Genomic DNA, 21,846 nt, shown 5'->3' on the forward strand with positions numbered 1-21,846 from the left:
TTATGAATACGAAATGATGGCCTTTGAACAAAACCTCTTTTGAAAGGGATTTCCCCGTCGGAAACCAATCTGTTGCGTCAGGTGTGCACGAAACGCGTCGCGGTAAAGACAACAATCGAAACCAAAAAAAACCTGCAAAATACAGGAAGTATTCTCTGAAATCGAAAGCATATTCATGTTTGTCGATATTGTATCTTAAGAAAGCCACATAGCCCGTGCTGTCCGCAAACGATGGAAGGTAAGCTGTCATAAACTGCCCTTGAACATTATTTTATCATTTTGGTGTAGGCCTACACTATTGAAATTCCAGAGGTAATGTATACTGTAGTGGTCGGTAGCCTATATACTGTGCTTCACTCCTGTATTCTACGTTCAACCCTTCACTGTCGGTGATCGCATGAATTTACTCACTTTGCAACGGTTCCTTAACACTATGTGCATTTTTTCTATCTTAACATGTTGCTGCTTGTGTGGGCTTTATTAATAAGACTCAGTGGGCGCCCCTTTCTGGTAGACCTAGCTTTTCAATGTGTCGTCTTTGGACAAAAGCAATAGGCTACGATACGAAATACTGCCACGGGTTGTCAGGATGGAAATTAGATCAATAACTGCGGGATAGTCCTACCCGGAGAGGCTGAATTGCATTATCGTGACGATATTGGTGCTCTTATTATGAACAGGTTGGTCTGCATCAGGTGTGCACACACAAATTACTGTAAAATTAGTGCATAAAAGAAAGACGAATAAGTAATTTAATTATCTATCTATCTATTCTGCGCTATACAACTGTATATTCGGGAGTTGTCTACGTTAAAACTGTTAATGTGTGACGACGAAAATATGGCGGTCTTCATGTGAACTCGTTGCAGGCCATTGTAACTGATTGATACCAAACCTGCAAAACAAGTTTGAGGTTCAAATGCATCTGAACTTAGTCAGGTAGGCCTACGCCTCCAATGTTTACTGTAAACTATGGAAGGTAAGCCAAGTTTTTTTTTAAACTACATTTGTACTTTTTAACATTTAGATGTACACTATTACTGTATGATGTTATGCGCATTGGTTGTAAATGTATTGGTGTCTAAAGCATCAGTGTCAATTGTTTAGTAGTAGGGCCTACTGTTGTGGTCGATCTATTCTATTGTAACATTACTGAATGACTTCTTCTGGAGTTCTCAGTAGCGGTTCCTGGCCGAGCAAACGATCTCGGGGCCCTGGGCCTTCCTCATCAGCGAGGAATAAAGACAGAGCCATGGTGATGAGCAGTGCAGAAATTAAAAGAAAACTTGATCAAGAAAACCATACCTTTCAGTCATGGGAAGCAGAGTATCTGTTCATAGAGTTAAAAGGCCATCATTGAATGATGATGTATGTGAGCCCTCTTTATCTTGAAAGTTGCCCATCCCTGCTCTATATATTATCAAAATCTAAACCCCAAAAATGCATACGAACCTTACACTTAATATAACACAATAACGAGAAGAAACTACTTATTTTTATGGAAAGTTTAGCTAATATAGCATATTTTGAGATACACAATCTTTGTAATGGCGAAAAAACCGTGGTTGGGTTTTCCTATAACCCCAAGATCCCAAGTTTCTTGTCCTTTTGCCACACGGAGAAAGCTGGTGATGGCATTGTTTGACGCGCAGTTTGTGTCCAAAAAAGAGTAAGAGTTTGACTGTCCAAGGCCGTCATTTATTGTAAATAAAATATAACAAATTAAGGATGCAAAGCAGTCTATATATCAAGTTGCACAGTTCACAAACAGACGGTCAATAACTGTATCTGCTTGCCAGCCTTCTCCTCGTCATGCACTTCCGTCGCCTATTTAAAGGGGGCACCATCAGCACCTGTCGCAGGTGTGCACTCACCACAGGTGGGAAAGAAGGAGAAATTAGTGAGTCAATCAAAACATAAAAAACTTAAATGCGGCTCCTACACTCTTATTGATGAGATAAGTTGTGGGGACAAGGTGGTATGACAAATGGTTTGATATTTACAGAGGTTAAGAAGAGTTTAATCAATGGCTCCTAAATTCTGAGGTCAATAATTCAGAACACATCATCAGAAGGTGGAACTTGACCTGCCTGATTGGGTTTTGTGTGTCTTTTTTAGGAGACAATAAAACCCTCTCCGCAGGTCGGGATCTGTCTGGTAAGCTGCTCCAGGATGTTGCAAAATCGCTGGGACAGAAGTGGGAGCAGGCAGCCCTCCACCTGGGGCTGAAGAAGAGAGATCTGGACGAGATCAAGAAAGACAACAAAGATGAGTACATGCATAGGCGGAACATGTTGCGGCTGTGGAAGGACCAAAGACCAGGAAAGGCCACAGCACAGGACCTGCTGAGAGGTCTAGAAGACATGAAGGACCTACCTGACGAGACTCGTCGGTTATTGAAAGGTAACGTACTTCACCCACACACAGTGAACGTCTTTCATGCATGAGCATTGATCTATGAAACTCTGGCTAATGAGTGGACTTTTGTTGAGCTTTGTGTCGGATGAGTTTGGTTACATGGTTGTAAAGTGGCACGAAATCAGCCTTACCTGGTAATATTTACATAAAAATATATAAATATACACAAATAAAAATAGCTTTCTCCATCATCTTGATTCTATAGTGTAGCACCTAAAGCTGTTATCCTTTTATTGAGGCTAACACTGAATACAAATCCAATTTTTATTTTTATTCAGGTAAGAGGTTCTTCTGGTTCTTCTCTCACGCTACATACCTCCAGGCTTCTCCAAACCTCCGTCGCACCCCCTTCTTGTTTTGTCTTTTTGCCAGACGCCAGTGTTGAGATTGATGAAGATGATGAAGAGGATGAAGGTGAGCAGTGTCACTCTTCCATTGAGCTTTGAGTCTCAATGACGAGGTGATCTGACAACAGAAGTATTTCACTGGGGGTTAAAGAAATATATCCAGGTTCACTGAACCGGGAATGCTGCCTGCCAGTGTATCATGAGGCCGACTGTTATTGGAGCGCTTAATGTACACATTACCCTTACACTGGACATGCTGTCGGTTTTCGTGTTCCAATCGGATAATAGGAAAACCAGGCAAGTTTAATCAATCATAAAATCCCCCTTCTCTTCAGGAGAGCAGAGCCAAGGACGAAAGAGCAGTCACTCAGGTGGGCCATGGAAGATGTTAAACGTTGTGTTGGATCGAGCCAAAATATTCATATTAATAAAAGCTACTTTTGTAATCAATAGTAGTCAATGTATTGCTAAGTTGAAACAAGGATCATCATTTTCCCATATAGAGAACAAGGTATTGGTTTAATGTTTGTGTACAGCCTGCAATTATTATTTTTTAACTAATGGAAGCCGAAAAATTGTGAAGATACAAGCAAGTCATGAGAGCGTTCCTCAAAACCCTTTTGCATAGGCTAAAAAACAATACAAAACCAATCACTGCCGATTAACAAACAGTGACTCCATGAAACTATTAGTTAAACACTAATTATGTGCTGTTGCAGATTTACTACCAAAAATGGAAAGCAGTAGCTAAGTTATGTTTGTATTTTGAAATAAGCCATAAGTTGAGCTTTCAACTTAACTCCCCATGATTGGTTGAGGAGGTGCTTTTAGACATTTCAGAGTTTGATTGATCCCCCTTTCACAGGGACGAGTCTCACCGAAGACACAGCAAGCATGCCCGTGGTGGACAGGTGTGAAGAGGAGGACTGTTCTGATTCTGGTAAGAGTCGTGGTTCTTCTGGTTCTTCACTCTCGCTACATACCTCGAGTCTCTCCCTGCCTCCTTCTGGCTTTCTCTTCTTGTTATGTCTTTTTGCCACATGACAGTGCTGAGATTGAACAAGATGATGAAGAGGTTGAAGGTGAGCAGTGTCACTCTTCCATTGAGCTTTGAGTCTCAATGACGAGGTGATCTGAAAACAGAAGTATTTCACTGGGGGTTAAAGAAACATTCCCGGTTCACTGAACCAGGATTTCTGCCTGCCAGTGTATCATGAGGCCAACTGTTATTGGAGGGCTTAATGTCCACATTACCCTTACACTGGACATGCTGTCAGTTTTTCGTGTTCCAATCGGATAGTAGGATAACCAGGCAAGTTTAATAAGCCATAACTTCCCCCTTCTCTTCAGGAGAGCAGAGCCAAGGACGAAAGAGTATTCAGTCAGGTGAGCCATGGAAGATGTTTAAAGGAGACATAGAGTTTTCCAAACAAGTAAACATAGTATTTTAACCTTATTTTTTACATTGTTTTTGTATTATGAATAGTTTAATATTTTCTGGTATACCTGAACCATACTTACAAATTGGTGGAAGTGGATTTCCAATGGTCAATTAGGCTACAGATCTTGTTATAACGATAATTGAATAAAAGCTACATGTTAAATAATTGTATCTTTATATATATATATAATATATACTTTAATATTAAATTAATTCAATATTAAACCAATGCATTTCAATCAGGAGATTGTTTTAGACTTCAGAAGGGCTGCGCAGTGCACGCTCTCGCCCCCATATCGTTCTATTTCCCACAGTTTAGACTTGTAATTAATACGTTTCTTTTGTATTCAACGTGACTCCTTTCATTTTTTTTATCACTGTCTGGTGGCTAGTAGGCCTAGGCTATAACGTCACTCTGAGAGATGTGCACGGACCCAATTAACGAGGCAGGGTTATTTGAAATAATTCATTAAGTTATCATGTGTGAGAGGTCATTCTTCCTCCTGAGTGTGTAGGGTGTGTTTTGACAACACAGTCTCACTCCGAGAACGTATACGACTGTTGGCAAGGGCACTTTAGCGTCGCTAGCTGACGGGAAAAGTACCCTTCGGCGTCGTCTGCAGACGGAGATATGGCATACAATGTTATTCCATGCCCGGCGATGTTTGACGTTCAGAGCGGGTGCCCCAGCAGCCACACCTGTAGGCCTACCAACCCGACTACGGCTCTACGACGCTGTGAGCATCTTTCCTATTGGATCGTTTTAAGGATATTTATTTGTTATCTAAGCTACGGAGACCACCAGACTTCCTCGAAGCAACGAGAATGGTCTATTAAATTCAAGATGGGTGTGCGTGAAAAGGGATATAGTTCCATACCGTCAATATGAATTTCATTCAGGCTGTTCAATGGTCATGATACAGATCTTGTTATAACGATAATTGAATAAAAGCTATGGTCTACTTATAATATTATATATATATATATATATATATATATATATATATATATATATATCTTTTTTTTTTTTTTTTTTGAGAATGCCCCACATATTCTTATTTTACAGGACAACTAAAACAATGGCTCAAATCCAATCAAAAGTGTGACCACGAGCTGGACTGGACACTAATAGAACATCAAAGCATTTTTATATCCTGTCTGCATCTGGTATCTTTATGATTGTGTAATGTATTGTGTATGTTTACATATATGGTTACCATTTCCCTTGATGTGTCTTTCAGGACTTCGATCTAAACCTGTTAAGAAGAAGCCGTCACACAGTAGTGGACCGGGGAGCCGTCCTGTTGAGCTGTCCTCGTCTCTGCACCTCAAAGAGCCTGCTAGTGACGGGACGCTAGGTGAGTTGAAGTCTCTTAGTTTTAGGAGTAATACGTCTACCTGCATAACCCTCAAGATCAGGGATGGACACCTGGCGGCCTTTAAAAAAAGTTTTTATTTTTTAAACACAACTTACTTAACTTAGCGAGTCATTGTAATTATGCTGTTCCCCGATAGAGGATGATTCCTATGCAAACAATCTCGGGGCCCATGTTAAAAATGCATTTGAGCATGGAAAATAGGTACTTAATGTATTTTGGTTCAATAGACATACAGACATATGTACATATATACAAATATACAAATATTTTGTTCTTATTTAGAATTATTTTGTAGCTTCTCTCATATCCGACTAGTTGAAGTTTGTGTTCATATGGCCCTCTGATGGTGATGCTGAAAATTGTTGGCCCTCTTTATCTTGAAAATTGCCCATCCCTGCTCTATATCATCACAATCTTACCCCCAAAAATGCATACAAACCTAACACTTAATATAGCACAATAACGAGAAACCATCTATTTTTATGGAAAGTTGACCTAAAATAGCATATTTTGAGATACTAAGTCTATCAAACAAACATCTTATTGATGATATATCCTATGGTTAAGAAGAGTTTAATCAATGTCTCCTAAATTTTGTGCATGATTTTCATCCAAGGACTGACGATCCTTTTTCATATCCTAGCACTTGGGGACGACAAGACGCTAGTAAAGCCAAAGAAACAAACGAGAGGTAAGTGCTTTACTGAGTGCTGCTGTGTTCCTTGGCTCATTGGGGTTGATGCTAGTGACAGGTTACCTTTAAGAATTTGGTAACCCTCACCTTAACCCCTCACACCCATTTCTAAAGTGGTCAATCTAAATCTATATTTTTGTTGAGTGGTACATCGTCAGAAGGTGGAACTTGACCTACCTGTGTGTGGATTGCCTTTTTTTTTCTTTCCAGCCAGAAATAATGAAACCTGCTCTGCAGGGCAGGATCTGTCTGATGAGCAGCTCCGGGATGTTGCACAAACGCTGGGACAGGAGTGGGAGAGGGCAGCCCTCCACCTGGGGCTGAAGAAGAAAGATCTGGACGAGATCAAGAAAGAAAAGAGAGAATTCATGCAGAGACGGAACATGTTGCGGCTGTGGAAGGACCGAAGACCAGGAAAGGTCACAGCACAGGACCTGCTGAGAGGTCTGGAAGACATGAAGGACCTACCTGTCGAGACTCGTCTGTTATTGAAAGGTAACGTACTTCACCCACACACAGTGAACGTCTTTCATGCACGAGCATTGATCTATGGAACTCTGGCTAATGAGTGGACTTTTGTTGAGCTTTGTGTTGGATTGGTTGGATATTTACATAACAAAAAATATCAATATATACACAAATAATAATAATAAAAAAATACTCACTTGATTCTTTAGTGTAGCACCTAAAGCACTTTTCTTGATAACTTTTTCCTTTACTATTGGGTTTGTATCTTACTAGTTCAATGAACGTTCTGTCGCTTGCTTTGGACAAAAGCGTCAGCTAAGTAAATGTGATGTGATGTAAAGAAGTGTGTTTGGTGTAGTAAGTGCGCTGCCACCAGCATTAGATCTGCAGGTGGCGTCGTTGTAATGATACTTGGGGTTAGGGTAATGTCTGTTTCCGTGCCATGTGTCGCTGCTGCCAGTGAGGCTTTAAAGTAGTCCTCTAAGGTGATGTTGGCAGCGTTACCTCGATAGTGACCATCGGTCAGGACCTCTCAGAGTCCGACCTCGGCCCGCATCCAGACCGAGTAGCCATTCAATCCGGTCCCATTACACACCTTGTGTTGTGAATGCAATAGTACTTTATGAAGTTTAATGTTTTCTGTTGTTGTTCTCTATTCATCAATAGATTATTAGTTGCGTTGAATATTCATTGTAGCTGGAGATTATGCCAATCCTGTCCCCAGTTTAATCACGTTTCAATTGTCTTTCGAAAAGGAATAAGTTATTGGAAAAACAGCAAATGTTGTAAAGTTTTAACCAAAATAATGTCTGTCCAAACCAGAAACTGTCTTAAAGTTGATGTTTGTTTCCAAGTGAGAAACATCGGCAATCGTTCCAGATCACTGTCCTTCAAAAATCAGATGCCATCCTTATGAGAAATATGTTTAAAAAAAAAACCCTGGAATAGGTGGTATTGGCTCTGTGTGCATGTGTGTGTGTGTGTGTGTGTGTGTGTGTGTGTGTGTGTGTGTGTGTGTGTGTGTGTGTGTGTGTGTGTGTGTGTGTGTGTGTGTGTGTGTGTGTGTGTGTGTGTGTGTGTGAGAGGGTTGCTACTGATATCCTTTCATTTAGGCTAACACTGAATAAGAAACCAATCACTGCTGAGTACCAAACAGTGACGCCCTGAGACTATTAACTAAACACTAATTATGTGCTGTTGCAGATTTACTACCAAAAATGGAAAGCAGTAGCTCAGGTATGTTTGTATTTTGAAATAAGCCACAATTTGAGCTTTCAACTAAACTCCCCATGATTGGTTGAGGAGGTGCTTTTCTGACATTTCAGAGTTTGATTGATCACCCTTTCACAGGGACGAGTCTCACCGAAGACACAGCAAGCATGCCCGTGGTGGACAGGTGTGAAGAGGACTGTTCTGATTCTGGTAAGAGTTGTGGTTCTTCTGGTTCTTCACTCTTGGTACATACCTCAAGGCTTCTCCATGCCTCCTTCTGGCTTTCTCTTCTTGTTATGTCTTTTTGCCACAAGCCACTGCTGAGATTGAAGAAGAGGATGAAGGTGAGCAGTGTCACTCTTCCATTGAGCTTTGAATCTCAATGACGAGGTGATCTGAAAACAGAAGTTTTTCACTGGGTGTAAAAAAAATATATCCAGGTTCACTGAACCAGGAATGCTGCCTGCCAGTGTATCATGAAGCCAACTGTTATTGGAGGGCTTAATGTACACATTACCCTTACACTGGACATGCTGTTGGTTTTTCGTGTTCCGATCGGATAGTAGGATAACCAGGCAAGTTTAATCAATCATAAAATCCCCCTTCTTTTCAGGAGAGCAGAGCCAAGGACGAAAGAGCAGTAAGTCAGGTGAGCCATGGAAGATGTTTAAAGGTGTCATATTATGGAGTTTTCCAAACAAGTAAACATATTATTTGGTTTCCAGAAAACATGTTTATGAAGCTGTTTGCTGGAAATAGCTTTTAGGAAAAAAAAAATCTCGCCTACCACAGTCTCAGCTGCCGGACTGCCGCCGAAGTTTGGGCGGCACCGCCGGAGTTGCTTAGTTTGGCCACCGTCATAGCTGCCGGCCGCTGCCGGCAGCTATGACGGTGGCCAAACTAAGCAGCTCCGGCAGCTCTGGCTGTGTACTCCGGGAGCTGAACTGCCGCCGAATCTTTCCGGCTGCTCCGGCGGCTGTCCTCCAGGAGCGGAAAAGTCTGGCGGGGTTAGCTCGGCGGCATTCCGGCAACTCAGCTCTGGGAGTACAATCCCTTTCTCCTCCATGGCTCCCCCTCCGGACTGCCACCGAAGCTCGGCGGCAGTCCGGCAGAGAAAGGGATTGCACTCCCGGAGCTGAGCGGCCGCCGAGTTCCCCCCGCCGGAGCTGCTCGTCCGCTGGTCCACAAAATCGTAGCCATGCTCTGATTGGAGGGGAGTGGGGAAGTGGGAGGTACTATTCAACTGTGCTCCTTTCCTACGTAGGAGGGGGCGCCGAAACTGACTCGCTCGTTTGGTAGCTGTAGGCGGGGTACTTTCAGAAATGCATATCTCACTCAAAAAAATCATGCAGACTTTTTTCAAAGTTTGTATGCGTGTGGGAACACCAGAGACCCAAAACATCCCAAATCCCAGGAAAAGTGTTGTTTTCATAATATGTCCCCTTTAAATGATTTAAACGTTGTGTTGAATCGAGCGAAAATATTCATATGAATAAACCAGTAATCATTGTATTGTTAAGTTGAAACAAGGATTATAATTTTCCCATGTAGCCAAAATGATATTGGTTTAATGTTTGTGTACAGCCTTAAAAAATTATAACTAATGGAAGCCGAAAAGTGTCATGTTTTTCTCTCTTTTTGTTTTGTCTTTTTGCCAGACGCCAGTGTTGAGATTGATGAAGATGATGAAGAGGATGAGGGTGAGCAGTGTCACTCTTCCATTGAGCTTTGAGTCTCAATGGCGAGGTGATCTGACAACAGAATTACTTCACTGGGGGTTAAAGAAACCTTCCCAGTTCACTGAACCAGGAATGCTGCCTGCAGTGTGTCATGAGGCCAACTGTTATTGGAAGGCTTAATGTACACGTTACTTTCACGGTAAATCTTGTCGGTTTTGATACTGACAGTTATTATTTATCCTGACAGAGGAGATGCCCGTCAAGTCACAACGTGAAAAATGCAAAGCAGCTCAGCAGGTGAATTTCAACCAGATACATTTCTTTCCATTACATTTACATAAATGACCTTAAAGTTAAGATAATAATTTGTGTTGCTCTTTATTGTTGATTGCTTCTGAACATTTACAGAGCCCCGAGTATGTGAAGGTTACCCCAACGGAGATTTCAAAGCAGAGCTCCAAGTGAGTGACATTCGGTCCTGACATCAGTCCCATGGGGTTATCAGAATTATATGTTCCCAACTGTGTGTGTGTGTGTGTGTGTGCGTGTGCGTGTGTGTGTCCTCGCTCTCTCACATTAGTCCCATCATTCCCAGCAGTCTGCCGGTGAAGCACCACGGGGCTGTGCTGGTTTACAAGGGGCTGACGAGAGAATGCCGAACAGACCACATCTTCCGCGTGTTTTTGTCCTTGAACAACGACTCTGAGATCAAGGTGACAAACGAAATTGACCACTGAGTCAGTAATGGAACGAGAGTCCCTGTGTGTTGATAAACCGAGTCATGGATAGACGGACAGACTGCACTAAACTAGGCTTTGCTAAATTGAGCTAAGCTGTGATAGACTAAGCTGGGACAAACTAGGCTAAAGGCCTATGCGCTAAATTGGACTGGGCTAGGCTAGACTGCAATAGGCTAGGCTAGATAACTCAGTTTAACGTCTTCTTTCTCGAGTGCCCATGTCTTTCTGTTTCTGGGAACTTCGATCTTGACAATAACTCAAGTCTCCCATATTAATACCCCCCTCTTCCTCTTCCTCTCTGCCATTGGTTCCTGTACATTCTGGTCCTTTGTCTGCAGGCTGTTGAAGAACAGATTCAAATAGGTGTTAAGCAATGGATAAAGATTGAAATACCTCCCCTCTGTTTGCTGGAAGAGAAGGTCTACCACCTCACAAGCGAGCCAGAAGGGCAAATTGAACCCAAGGTGTTGTGCCCCCATTTATCGCCATTTATGTACCTAATCCTGTCATGAAAATTTTTTGTGCAGTTCAAGAAGAGAAAGTTTATTGAAAAATAATTAACACTGTGTGTGTGTGTGTGTGTGTGTGTGTGTGTGTGTGTGTGTGTGTGTGTGTGTGTGTGTGTGTGTGTGTGTGTGTGTGTGTGTGTGTGTGTGTGTGTGTGTGTAGAATCAACCATTCACCACTGCAGTTTTAGCATGTAAGGGATATTTTGTAGCACGCTTCAGTGAGCATCCTCCTTTCAGATTGTTTCTCATGGACTCTGACTCTGACGAACCTTTGTGGTCTGCTACAATCAGAGAAGGTAACCGATGGACAAAATTAGTATGGTTTTAGTGGATTGCATCATAAGACTCTGATGATCCTTTCTATGGCAAATTCTAGAGGATTGGACCTGCGAGAAAAGTTCTCTTCCGAAGATGAACCAGGTGCCCAACAACAGAGGGAGAGGTACACTTTTCTTTGATGCTGTGTTCATTGGATCATTGTTGGTGTTCCAATCGGATAGTAGGATTATTAGGCACGTTTAATCAGCCACAACATCCCCCTTCTCTTCAGGAGAGCAGAGCGAAGGACAAAAGAGCAGTCAGTCAGGTGAGCCATGGAAGGTGTTGGAATGAAAAACATTTTTGTATACATATTTATGAAAGCTCCTGTTTATCAGTAATCATTGTATTGTTAAATTCAAAGAAGGATTATAATTTTCCCATATAGCCCAAATGATATTGGTTTAATATTTGCTTACAACCTGCAATTAAAAAATGAAACCCATATGGAAGCCGAAAAGTGTAAAGATACCAGCAGGTCATGAGAGGGTTCCTCAAAACCCTTTTGTAGGTCTCTGTATAGCGTTTGGACCAAAGCTCATCTACATATTAAAGTGATAGGAGATAGGATTATTCTCAACACTAAATTGTTGATGCTTTATCTGCACGAATGAAACACACGTCATAGAAATGTGTAATGTCAAAGAAAATGTTCTAAACTATAAAGAATCTGCAGTTAGCCTCAAGGAAGTGTCAGGGAAAAACTAAAGTACCGTATATGGAATCGGCGCAAAGCTGCGTTACTATAAAATATGGAAGGTGAGCTGTGAGCTGTGATCTTGATGCACAAGGGACAGACAGTTTACCTTTGAACATGCCTGGCCTGCTGTATGATAGGCATTCTTTTGTAATTATTATTATTGATCTGAACTGGAAGGAAGTTTTAAACAAACTATCATTAAAGGACTTTTATGTTGAGAGTGACCAAGCTGGTAAGACAAACGGTTTTATCTTTAACCCAATAAAGAAGAGTTTAATTAATCAACTATCATGTTTGCACGATAGTTGATTTATATTGCCTTTGTATTTCTCTTCCAGGGGAGATTTCGAGGATCCGTTCAAAATTTGTGCAGAGAATTTCACAACCACTTATCAAAGGTCTCCTGGATGACCTTTGGCAGCAGAAGGTGTTCAGTACTGAGGACAAGGAATTTGTGACGGAGAACCAAAAGATCAAAACGGACATGGCACGTTGTTTGATCGACATGGTGATCGGGAAAGGGGAGACGGCATGTCGGATAATGATCGATAGCATGAAGGTTAGGGACGAGCACTTCACCCTGGATCTGATCTCTTCTCCAGCTGCTGTGGCTGAGTTGTAACTATGAATGCCATTTTTAAAGAAATCGTCACTGCTGACTTTGTTTTGATAAGTCATTACATTTATTTAGCTGACAAATTGTTGATATCATGTTAAGTATATGTCCTCCTTCCTGTGCTAGTACATGTGTACTAAGCTGTACCTCCTATATTCAGGTATAGATAGGAATTTTCATTTTGTTGGTCTCGGAACTGATCACGGAAATGTTTACAGTTTCCCAAAGAGGCAGCTTGAGGGATTTTAAGTTACAAAACACAAGTAAACTTTATGGATTTTTTCATCGTGATCTTTTCTGAAAGTTTGTTTGGATATCTTTTTACAAAGGAAAGGTAAACAATATTTTTGGTTTTTGGTACCGCAGTGTGAATTGTCTTATGTGAGATACAACTCTCTTCCTTTTGCATGCATGGTGCCATCTGCAGGTGCATGCTATGACCGTATCCAGATTGGTACACATTGGACAAAACTTGATTGCAAAGCTAAAGTGAAAAATGATTAAGGACTGCGGTCCACGCAGGCGGAACGATGTTGAGCCTGACCTGTGGCAAGGCTTTAAAGGAAGGTAGCACCTTCCTGCCGTCTGCTACAGCTTTTTATGGTGTTTCTAATATTTCAGAGAACTGGTTTTGTAGTTCTCGTGTCTCGGTGTTGTAGTTTAGTCTTTGTTTTGGTAGTTAGACGTCATTTCTGTGTCCGACAGTGTCATTTGGCCAGTGTGGAGAAATACCCATTGTCCCACTTTTGTCTCCAGGAATAATCACTCACTCACTACATTGTTCTGACTAACCCTATTGAACATAAAGGCAAAAAACAACAACACACGTATTGCACTAAAGTTGAACTTAATTTTGGGTTGACACGGTTTTTGTTCCATCGATACCTACTGGATAATTGTAATCAAGTGCAATTGTATTCAAGCTAGTAACAGTTCAGAACAGATTATTCAAAAGTGTAAGCAGCCGTAAGAGCTAAGATCTTGCCGAGGCACAATTGCTCATGCAGCTTTGCTCTACCAGTGGTCAAGATGCTATACACTCTGCCAAGGCATTTTTGAAGCATCAGCTTCAGTTGCGACCCTGTGCTGTGTGATCGGCCCCTTCCACGAGAATTGGAAATATGGACTGATTTATTCAATTCTGTATTTTTATGGTGATGGTTGTGATCACAGAGTTTCTGAACAAGTTGATTTTATGCCAAAGAAAGATAATATTTTTTAACAATCCACTACGACTAGCACAATCTTTTCTACAGGTTCCCCAAGAGGCAGCTGGTATTGTGTCAGTTCATTGTTTTTATATATTATGTTAACTTTCTGATCCCGAGCAAGGAAGGTTCAGACGTCTGTTTGGGGAAAAAATAAAAGTGGTTTGTGGGAAAGGCTGCCTTCTTGCTTCATTGTCCAACATATTTCTGTACTAGTCATGCCAACATATTCAATATCAATCAAAACATTAATGACATTAATATAATTCAACAGCATTCAATAGATAATGGGATACATTAGTGTGAAGCTATTAGTCCCATTCAGCTCAATGATTAGTAATTATTATATTGACATGGAAAGAAAATTGCATTCCAAGGAAAAATGACCTTTATTTGTAAACTGTGTCCTATAGTTTTACATCTACAGATTTAACCAGAATTCTTACAATTCCTGGAAAAATGGTACTTGCACTGCCACAACATGCTTCTGTGTGTGTACATCTGTGTATTTGATTGTGTATGGGTGTGTATGTTTACGTATGTGTCTGCAGCAAATTGTATCCTTGATCTGGTTCTGACAAGGCCATCGTGGAATCCTGGAGGTCTTCAAATCAGGTGATCTCATACTTGCTGATGAGGGATTTCTAATCCGACCCATTGTGCCAGAAGGAGTCAGACTAGGACTAGGGATGTCCCGATACCACTTTTTCACTTCCGATACCGATACCGCATCTTTTGCTAGCAGGCGATACCGATATCAATCCGATTCTTTACGTCTTGAAAAGGCAGCTTTTCTTCCATCGATTCCCGTCGAGTGTGGTTGCCAAGATAATGAGTGGAAGGATATATGGGAATAACGTTACTGGTTTTCAATACATTGGAGTTACATATTCATTCAATATGATGTATTCCTAGTCTTTATCCTACCCATATTACTATATAGCACTGCCAAATCCTTATTTTTTTTCAACGACTTGATTAGTCCAAGTTGCTATGTCAAGTCAGCTACCTAACTAACCGGCCTGCAAAACTCACCATCACCCTGTATGTCTTCTCATTCAAGCTAGCTCTCACAAACACCACAGTCCAGTACACGGCCGGACATGTACTGGTCTTCATCCCTTTGGACAGGACGCTCTGTCCTCATCTCTAAAAACCCGCGTCATGTCAGAAAGGGACGTAACGATCGCTCTGTGGCAAACGACCGAGATCAGCCGCATAAACCCACGGCTTGACTTCCGCGCCGGCAGTAAACGTTTCCATGGTACCAGCAAGCTCAACCAATGAAAGACGAGGCGACACATTTTAGGATTGTGGGTAGTGTAGTGCTTTTAAAGGACATCATTCTCGAATAACATTTTAACGTGTAGCTTCTACAGGACAGGAGCATATACCAGTTCGTTTCATTATCGCTTGGCTCGTGGTAAGTATACCTTGGATGATAACGATATTTAAAACCAAACCTCTTTGAGATATTTTAAAGTGATTTTCCCATCCGAAACCGAAACCAACCTGTTGTTCCAGGTGTAGGTACATACACGAAACACGTCATGGTACAACAATCGAAACCAATAAAAAACCCGGCAAATTATAGGAAGTAGTCTGTGAAAACCAAAGTAGATTCTTGTTGGTCGATATTGTATCTTAAAGAAGCCACATAGCCCATGCTGACCGCAAACTATGGAAGGTAAGCTGTGATAAAGTAGCCTACCCTTGGAATTTTTTCATCATTTTGGTGTAGACCTACTATTGAAATTCACATTGGTTTTAGAGGTAATTTATACTGTAGTGGTCGGTCTATAATGTGCTGTTGTAAAGGAACATTACTAAATCTTGACTGATTTCAGGTTCATTGTCCTTTCACTGTAGATTAGATTCACTCAAGTATTCATCGTTCAACCCTTCCCGTTTGTGATCGCATGAATTAACTCACTTTCCCGCGTTTCCATAACACTATGCAGTTTGTTTGTTTTATTACTAACATGTTGCTGCTTGTGCGGGCATATTATTTATAGGACTCGGTTGGCTTCCATTTCTGGTAGTCGTAGACCTAGCTTTTCAATGTATCGTCTTTGGACAAAAGCCATAGGCCTACGATACAAAATACTGCTACGGGTTGTCCGGATGGAAATTAGATCAATAACTGCGGGATTGTCCTACCCGGGGAGGCTGAATTGCATTATTGTGACGATAATAAGGTGCTCTTATATGAACCTGTTGGTCTGCAGGTGTTCTTCAGGTGTGCATACACAAATTACTGTAAAATGAGTGCATAAAAGAAAGACGAATAAGTAATTTAATTCTCTCTCTCTCTCTCTCTCTCTCTCTCTCTCTCTCTCTCTCTCTCTCTCTCTCTCTCTCTCTCTCTCTCTCTCTCTCTCTCTCTCCCTCCCTTTATGCATCACCCTTTTAAATTGGCCTATAAGGCCCCCAATCACGCCTTCTGATAGATTTGATCAGGGTGGAACCCCCACCGAACACAACTGAAGGATGATGATGATCCACAACAGTTCTGCCACTAGCCGGGGCAGACTCCCTCATAGTGAGGGAGTAGCAAGTCGTTGTGCACGGTCTGGGGTACATGGTTTAAACATGTCCTGGTTCTAGGATGGGCCAGAGCTCTTTGCAGCATGGTAGGCAAGTGTCGGTGACTTGAGTTGGATTCAAGCCGCCACCGGTAGGTAGCCAGTGCAGGGTCCGGAGAGCGGTGTAGTGTGGGAGGCTTTGGGTAGGTTGAAGACCAGCCTGGCTCCTGCATTCTGGACGAGCTGCAGGCTGAACGGCACATGCAGGCAGACCAGCCAGAAGGGAGTCGTTTCTCAACTGAGCTTCAGTTGCAGATGCAATGACATACACTCACAGCAAATGTATATTCCAGATCCTCTCCCTGGCTCAACAAGGAGCTCCGCTCACTTTAAGTGGCAGGCCGCCGTCTGGAGAGTCAATATAAGAGAAGTGGTCTGACGATACAGACACAGATGTTTCAGCAGCACCAACAGGACTTTAAAAATGCACTGAACTGCCACTATTCCAACCGTATCAATAATGGAAGAGGAATCACAAGAGTACTGTTATCTACAGAAAACAGGCTCTTCTGACCATCTAACTCAGGGGCCCATTGACAGAACCAATGTCAATATTGTTTCCTCATCCCCCTTGCTGTTGAGATGCGCCCCACCACCCTTGGACACCCAGTGGTACACCATAGATAGAGCTAAACTAGTTAGCTCGATGAGGTGAATTTACAACCAAAGTTTACACCACTTTTGGGACACATCTTATTGAGTTGTGGCAATTTGAACAGACTTTGTGGCAAAATTATTAGTAGCTATCTGTGGACGTCAGATGTTGAGTGATGTAGAGTATTTTTTGCAAGTAAAAAAACATATATTTTTACCATTTCTCTTGATGTGTCTTCAGGACTTCGTTCTAAACCTGTTAAGAAGAAGCCGTCACACAGTAGCAGACCGGGGAGCCGTCCTGGTGAGCTGTCCTCGTCTCTGCCCCTCAAAAAGCCTGCTAGTGACGGGACGCTGGGTGAGTTGAAGTCTCCTAGTTTTAGGAGTAATGCGTCTACCTGCATAACCCTCAAGATCAGGGATGGACAACTGGCGGCTTTTCATTTTTTTAATTTTTTTAACCACAACTGAATCAGTCATTGTAGTTATGCTGTTCACCGATAGAGGACGATTCCTTTGCAAACGATCTCGGGGCCCTGGGCCTGGTGATGAGCAGTGCAGATATTAAAAGAAAAATCGATCATGAAAACCATACCTTTACTTAATGTCGTTGGTTCAATAAACATGCAGACATCTATCCAATTTATTTTTTGTTATTTAGAATTATTTGGTTGCTTCTCTCATATCCGATTAGTGGAAGTGCGTGTTCATGTGGCCCTCTGATGGTGATGACGAGAAATTGTAAGACTGACGATCCTTTTTCATATCCTAGCACTTGGGGACGACAAGACGGTAGCAAAGCCAAAGGAAAAAACGAGAGGTAAGTGCTTTACTGAGTGCTGCTGTGTTCCTTGGCTCATTGGTGTTGATGCTAGTGTGACAGGATAGCTTTTATAGTTTGGTAACCCTCACCTTAACCCCTCACACCCATTTCTAAAGAGGTAATATAAAAAATAATGTTGAGTGGTACATCATCAGAAGGTGGAACTTGACCTGCCTGATTGGGTTTTGTGTGTCTTTTTTAGGAGACAATAAAACCCTCTCCGCAGGTCGGGATCTGTCTGGTAAGCTGCTCCAGGATGTTGCAAAATCGCTGGGACAGAAGTGGGAGCAGGCAGCCCTCCACCTGGGGCTGAAGAACAGAGATCTGGACGAGATCAAGAAAGACAACAAAGATGAGTACATGCATAGGCGGAACATGTTGCGGCTGTGGAAGGACCAAAGACCAGGAAAGGCCACAGCACAGGACCTGCTGAGAGGTCTAGAAGACATGAAGGACCTACCTGACGAGACTCGACGGTTATTGAAAGGTAACGTACTTCACCCCCACACAGTGAATGTCTTTCATGCATGAGCATTGATCTATGAAACTCTGGCTAATGAGTGGACTTTTGTTGAGCTTTGTGTCGGATGAGTTTGGTTACATGGTTGTAAAGTGGCACGAAATCAGCCTTACCTGGTAATATTTACATAAAAATATATAAATATACACAAATAAAAATAGCTTTCTCCATCATCTTGATTCTATAGTGTAGCACCTAAAGCTGTTATCCTTTTATTGAGGCTAACACTGAATACAAATCCAATTTTTATTTTTATTCAGGTAAGAGTCGTGGTTCTTCTGGTTCTTCTCTCACGCTACATACCTCCAGGCTTCTCCAAACCTCCGTCTCACCCCCTTCTTGTTTTGTCTTTTTGCCAGAAGCCAGTGTTGAGATTGCTGAAGATGATAAAGATGATGAAGGTGAGCAGTGTCACTCTTCCATTGAGCTTTGAATCTCAATGACGAGGTGATCTGACAACAGAAGTATTTCACTGGGGGTTAAAGAAATATATCCAGGTTCACTGAACCGGGAATGCTGCCTGCCAGTGTATCATGAGGCCGACTGTTATTGGAGCGCTTAATGTACACATTACCCTTACACTGGACATGCTGTCGGTTTTTCGTGTTCCAATCGGATAGTAGGATAACCAGGCAAGTTTAATCAATCAACCCCTTCTCTTCAGGAGAGCAGAGCCAAGGACGAAAGAGCAGTCAGTCAGGTGGGCCATGGAAGATGTTAAACGTTGTGTTGGATCGAGCCAAAATATTCATATTAATAAAAGCTACTTTTGTTGACCAGTAATCAATGTATTGCTAAGTTGAAACAAGGATCATAATTTTCCCATATAGAGAACAAGATATTGGTTTAATGTTTGTGTACATTCTGCAATTATTATTTTTTAACTAATGGAAGCCGAAAAGTGCGAAGATACAAGCAAGTCATGAGAGGGTTCCTCAAAACCCTTTTGCATAGGCTAAAAAACAATACAAAACCAATCAATGCCGATTAACAAACAGTGACTCCATGAAACTATTAGTTAAACACTAATTACTACCAAAAACGGAAAGCAGCAGCTCAGGTATGTTTGTATTTTGAAATAAGCCATAAGTTGAGCTTTCAACTAAACTCCCCATGATTGGTTGAGGATGTGCTTTCAGACTTTTCAGAGTCTGATTGATCCCCCTTTCACAGGGACGAGTCTCACCGAAGACACAGCAAGCATGCCCGTGGTGGACAGGTGTGGAGAGGAGGACTGTTCTGATTCTGGTAAGAGTCGTGGTTCTTCTGGTTCTTCACTCTCGCTACATACCTCGAGTCTCTCCCTGCCTCCTTCTGGCTCTCTCTTCTTGTTATGTCTTTTTGCCACATGACAGTGCTGAGATTGAACAAGATGATGAAGAGGTTGAAGGTGAGCAGTGTCACTCTTCCATTGAGCTTTGAGTCTCAATGACGAGGTGATCTGAAAACAGAAGTATTTCACTGGGGGTTAAAGAAACATTCCCGGTTCACTGAACCAGGATTTCTGCCTGCCAGTGTATCATGAGGCCAACTGTTATTGGAGCGCTTAATGTACACATTACCCTTACACTGGACATGCTGTCGGTTTTTCGTGTTCCAATCGGATAGTAGGATAACCAGGCAAGTTTAATAAGCCATAACTTCCCCCTTCTCTTCAGGAGAGCAGAGCCAAGGACGAAAGAGTATTCAGTCAGGTGAGCCATGGAAGATGTTTAAAGAAGACATAGAGTTTTCCAAACAAGTAAACATAATATTTTAACCTTATTTTTTACATTGTTTTTGTATTATGAATAGTTTAATATTTTCTGGTATACCTGAACCATACTTACAAATTGGTGGAAGTGGATTTCCAATGGTCAATTAGGCTACAGATCTTGTTATAACGATAATTGAATAAAAGCTACATGTTAAATAATTGTATATTTATATATATATATAATATATACTTTAATATTAAATTAATTCAATATTAAACCAATGCATTTCAATCAGGAGATTGTTTTAGACTTCAGAAGGGCTGCGCAGTGCACGCTCTCGCCCCCATATCGTTCTATTTCCCACAGTTTAGACTTGTAATTAATACGTTTCTTTTGTATTCAACGTGACTCCTTTCATTTTTTTTATCACTGTCTGGTGGCTAGTAGGCCTAGGCTATAACGTCACTCTGAGAGATGTGCACGGACCCAATTAACGAGGCAGGGTTATTTGAAATAATTCATTAAGTTATCATGTGTGAGAGGTCATTCTTCCTCCTGAGTGTGTAGGGTGTGTTTTGACAACACAGTCTCACTCCGAGAACGTATACGACTGTTGGCAAGGGCACTTTAGCGTCGCTAGCTGACGGGAAAAGTACCCTTCGGCGTCGTCTGCAGACGGAGATATGGCATACAATGTTATTCCATGCCCGGCGATGTTTGACGTTCAGAGCGGGTGCCCCAGCAGCCACACCTGTAGGCCTACCAACCCGACTACGGCTCTACGACGCTGTGAGCATCTTTCCTATTGGATCGTTTTAAGGATATTTATTTATTTATTTGTTATCTAAGCTACGGAGACCACCAGACTTCCTCGAAGCAACGAGAATGGTCTATTAAATTCAAGATGGGTGTGCGTGAAAAGGGATATAGTTCCATACCGTCAATATGAATTTCATTCAGGCTGTTCAATGGTCATGATACAGATCTTGTTATAACGATAATTGAATAAAAGCTATGGTCTACTTATAATATTATATATATATATATATATATATATATATATATATATATATATATATATATATATATATATATATATATATATATATCTTTTTTTTTTTTTTTTTTGAGAATGCCCCACATATTCTTATTTTACAGGACAACTAAAACAATGGCTCAAATCCAATCAAAAGTGTGACCACGAGCTGGACTGGACACTAATAGAACATCAAAGCATTTTTATATCCTGTCTGCATCTGGTATCTTTATGATTGTGTAATGTATTGTGTATGTTTACATATATGGTTACCATTTCCCTTGATGTGTCTTTCAGGACTTCGATCTAAACCTGTTAAGAAGAAGCCGTCACACAGTAGCAGACCGGGGAGCCGTCCTGTTGAGCTGTCCTCGTCTCTGCCCCTCAAAAAGCCTGCTAGTGACGGGACGCTAGGTGAGTTGAAGTCTCTTAGTTTTAGGAGTAATACGTCTACCTGCATAACCCTCAAGATCAGGGATGGACACCTGGCGGCCTCTAAAAAAAGTTTTTATTTTTTAAACACAACTTACTTAACTTAGCGAGTCATTGTAATTATGCTGTTCCCCGATAGAGGATGATTCCTATGCAAACAATCTCGGGGCCCATGTTAAAAATGCATTTGAGCATGGAAAATAGGTACTTAATGTATTTTGGTTCAATAGACATACAGACATATGTACATATATACAAATATACAAATATTTTGTTCTTATTTAGAATTATTTTGTAGCTTCTCTCATATCCGACTAGTTGAAGTTTGTGTTCATATGGCCCTCTGATGGTGATGCTGAAAATTGTTGGCCCTCTTTATCTTGAAAATTGCCCATCCCTGCTCTATATCATCACAATCTTACCCCCAAAA

At 41.5% G+C, this 21,846-nt stretch overlaps 1 protein-coding gene across 1 annotated transcript in view; it reads left to right on the forward strand.

Moving 5' to 3' along the window:
- Positions 1-21,846, forward strand: part of LOC115560654 (uncharacterized) — a 198,380-nt gene that overhangs the window by 135,257 nt on the left and 41,277 nt on the right. The window contains exons 17-35 of the mRNA XM_030380068.1: positions 3,631-3,705; positions 4,116-4,151; positions 5,448-5,564; positions 6,229-6,276; positions 6,490-6,774; positions 7,951-7,983; positions 8,098-8,169; positions 8,573-8,608; positions 9,618-9,659; positions 9,886-9,935; positions 10,047-10,099; positions 10,219-10,351; positions 10,717-10,842; positions 11,048-11,183; positions 11,264-11,329; positions 18,916-18,951; positions 19,425-19,499; positions 19,910-19,945; positions 21,282-21,398. Of these exons, the coding sequence (XP_030235928.1) occupies positions 3,631-3,705; positions 4,116-4,151; positions 5,448-5,564; positions 6,229-6,276; positions 6,490-6,774; positions 7,951-7,983; positions 8,098-8,169; positions 8,573-8,608; positions 9,618-9,659; positions 9,886-9,935; positions 10,047-10,099; positions 10,219-10,351; positions 10,717-10,842; positions 11,048-11,183; positions 11,264-11,329; positions 18,916-18,951; positions 19,425-19,499; positions 19,910-19,945; positions 21,282-21,398 (1,572 nt within the window). The remainder of the gene's footprint in view (positions 1-3,630; positions 3,706-4,115; positions 4,152-5,447; positions 5,565-6,228; positions 6,277-6,489; positions 6,775-7,950; positions 7,984-8,097; positions 8,170-8,572; positions 8,609-9,617; positions 9,660-9,885; positions 9,936-10,046; positions 10,100-10,218; positions 10,352-10,716; positions 10,843-11,047; positions 11,184-11,263; positions 11,330-18,915; positions 18,952-19,424; positions 19,500-19,909; positions 19,946-21,281; positions 21,399-21,846) is intronic.

Source organism: Gadus morhua, chromosome 16, assembly GCF_902167405.1.
Source record: "Gadus morhua chromosome 16, gadMor3.0, whole genome shotgun sequence".
NCBI classification, from domain to species: Eukaryota; Metazoa; Chordata; class Actinopteri; order Gadiformes; family Gadidae; genus Gadus; species Gadus morhua.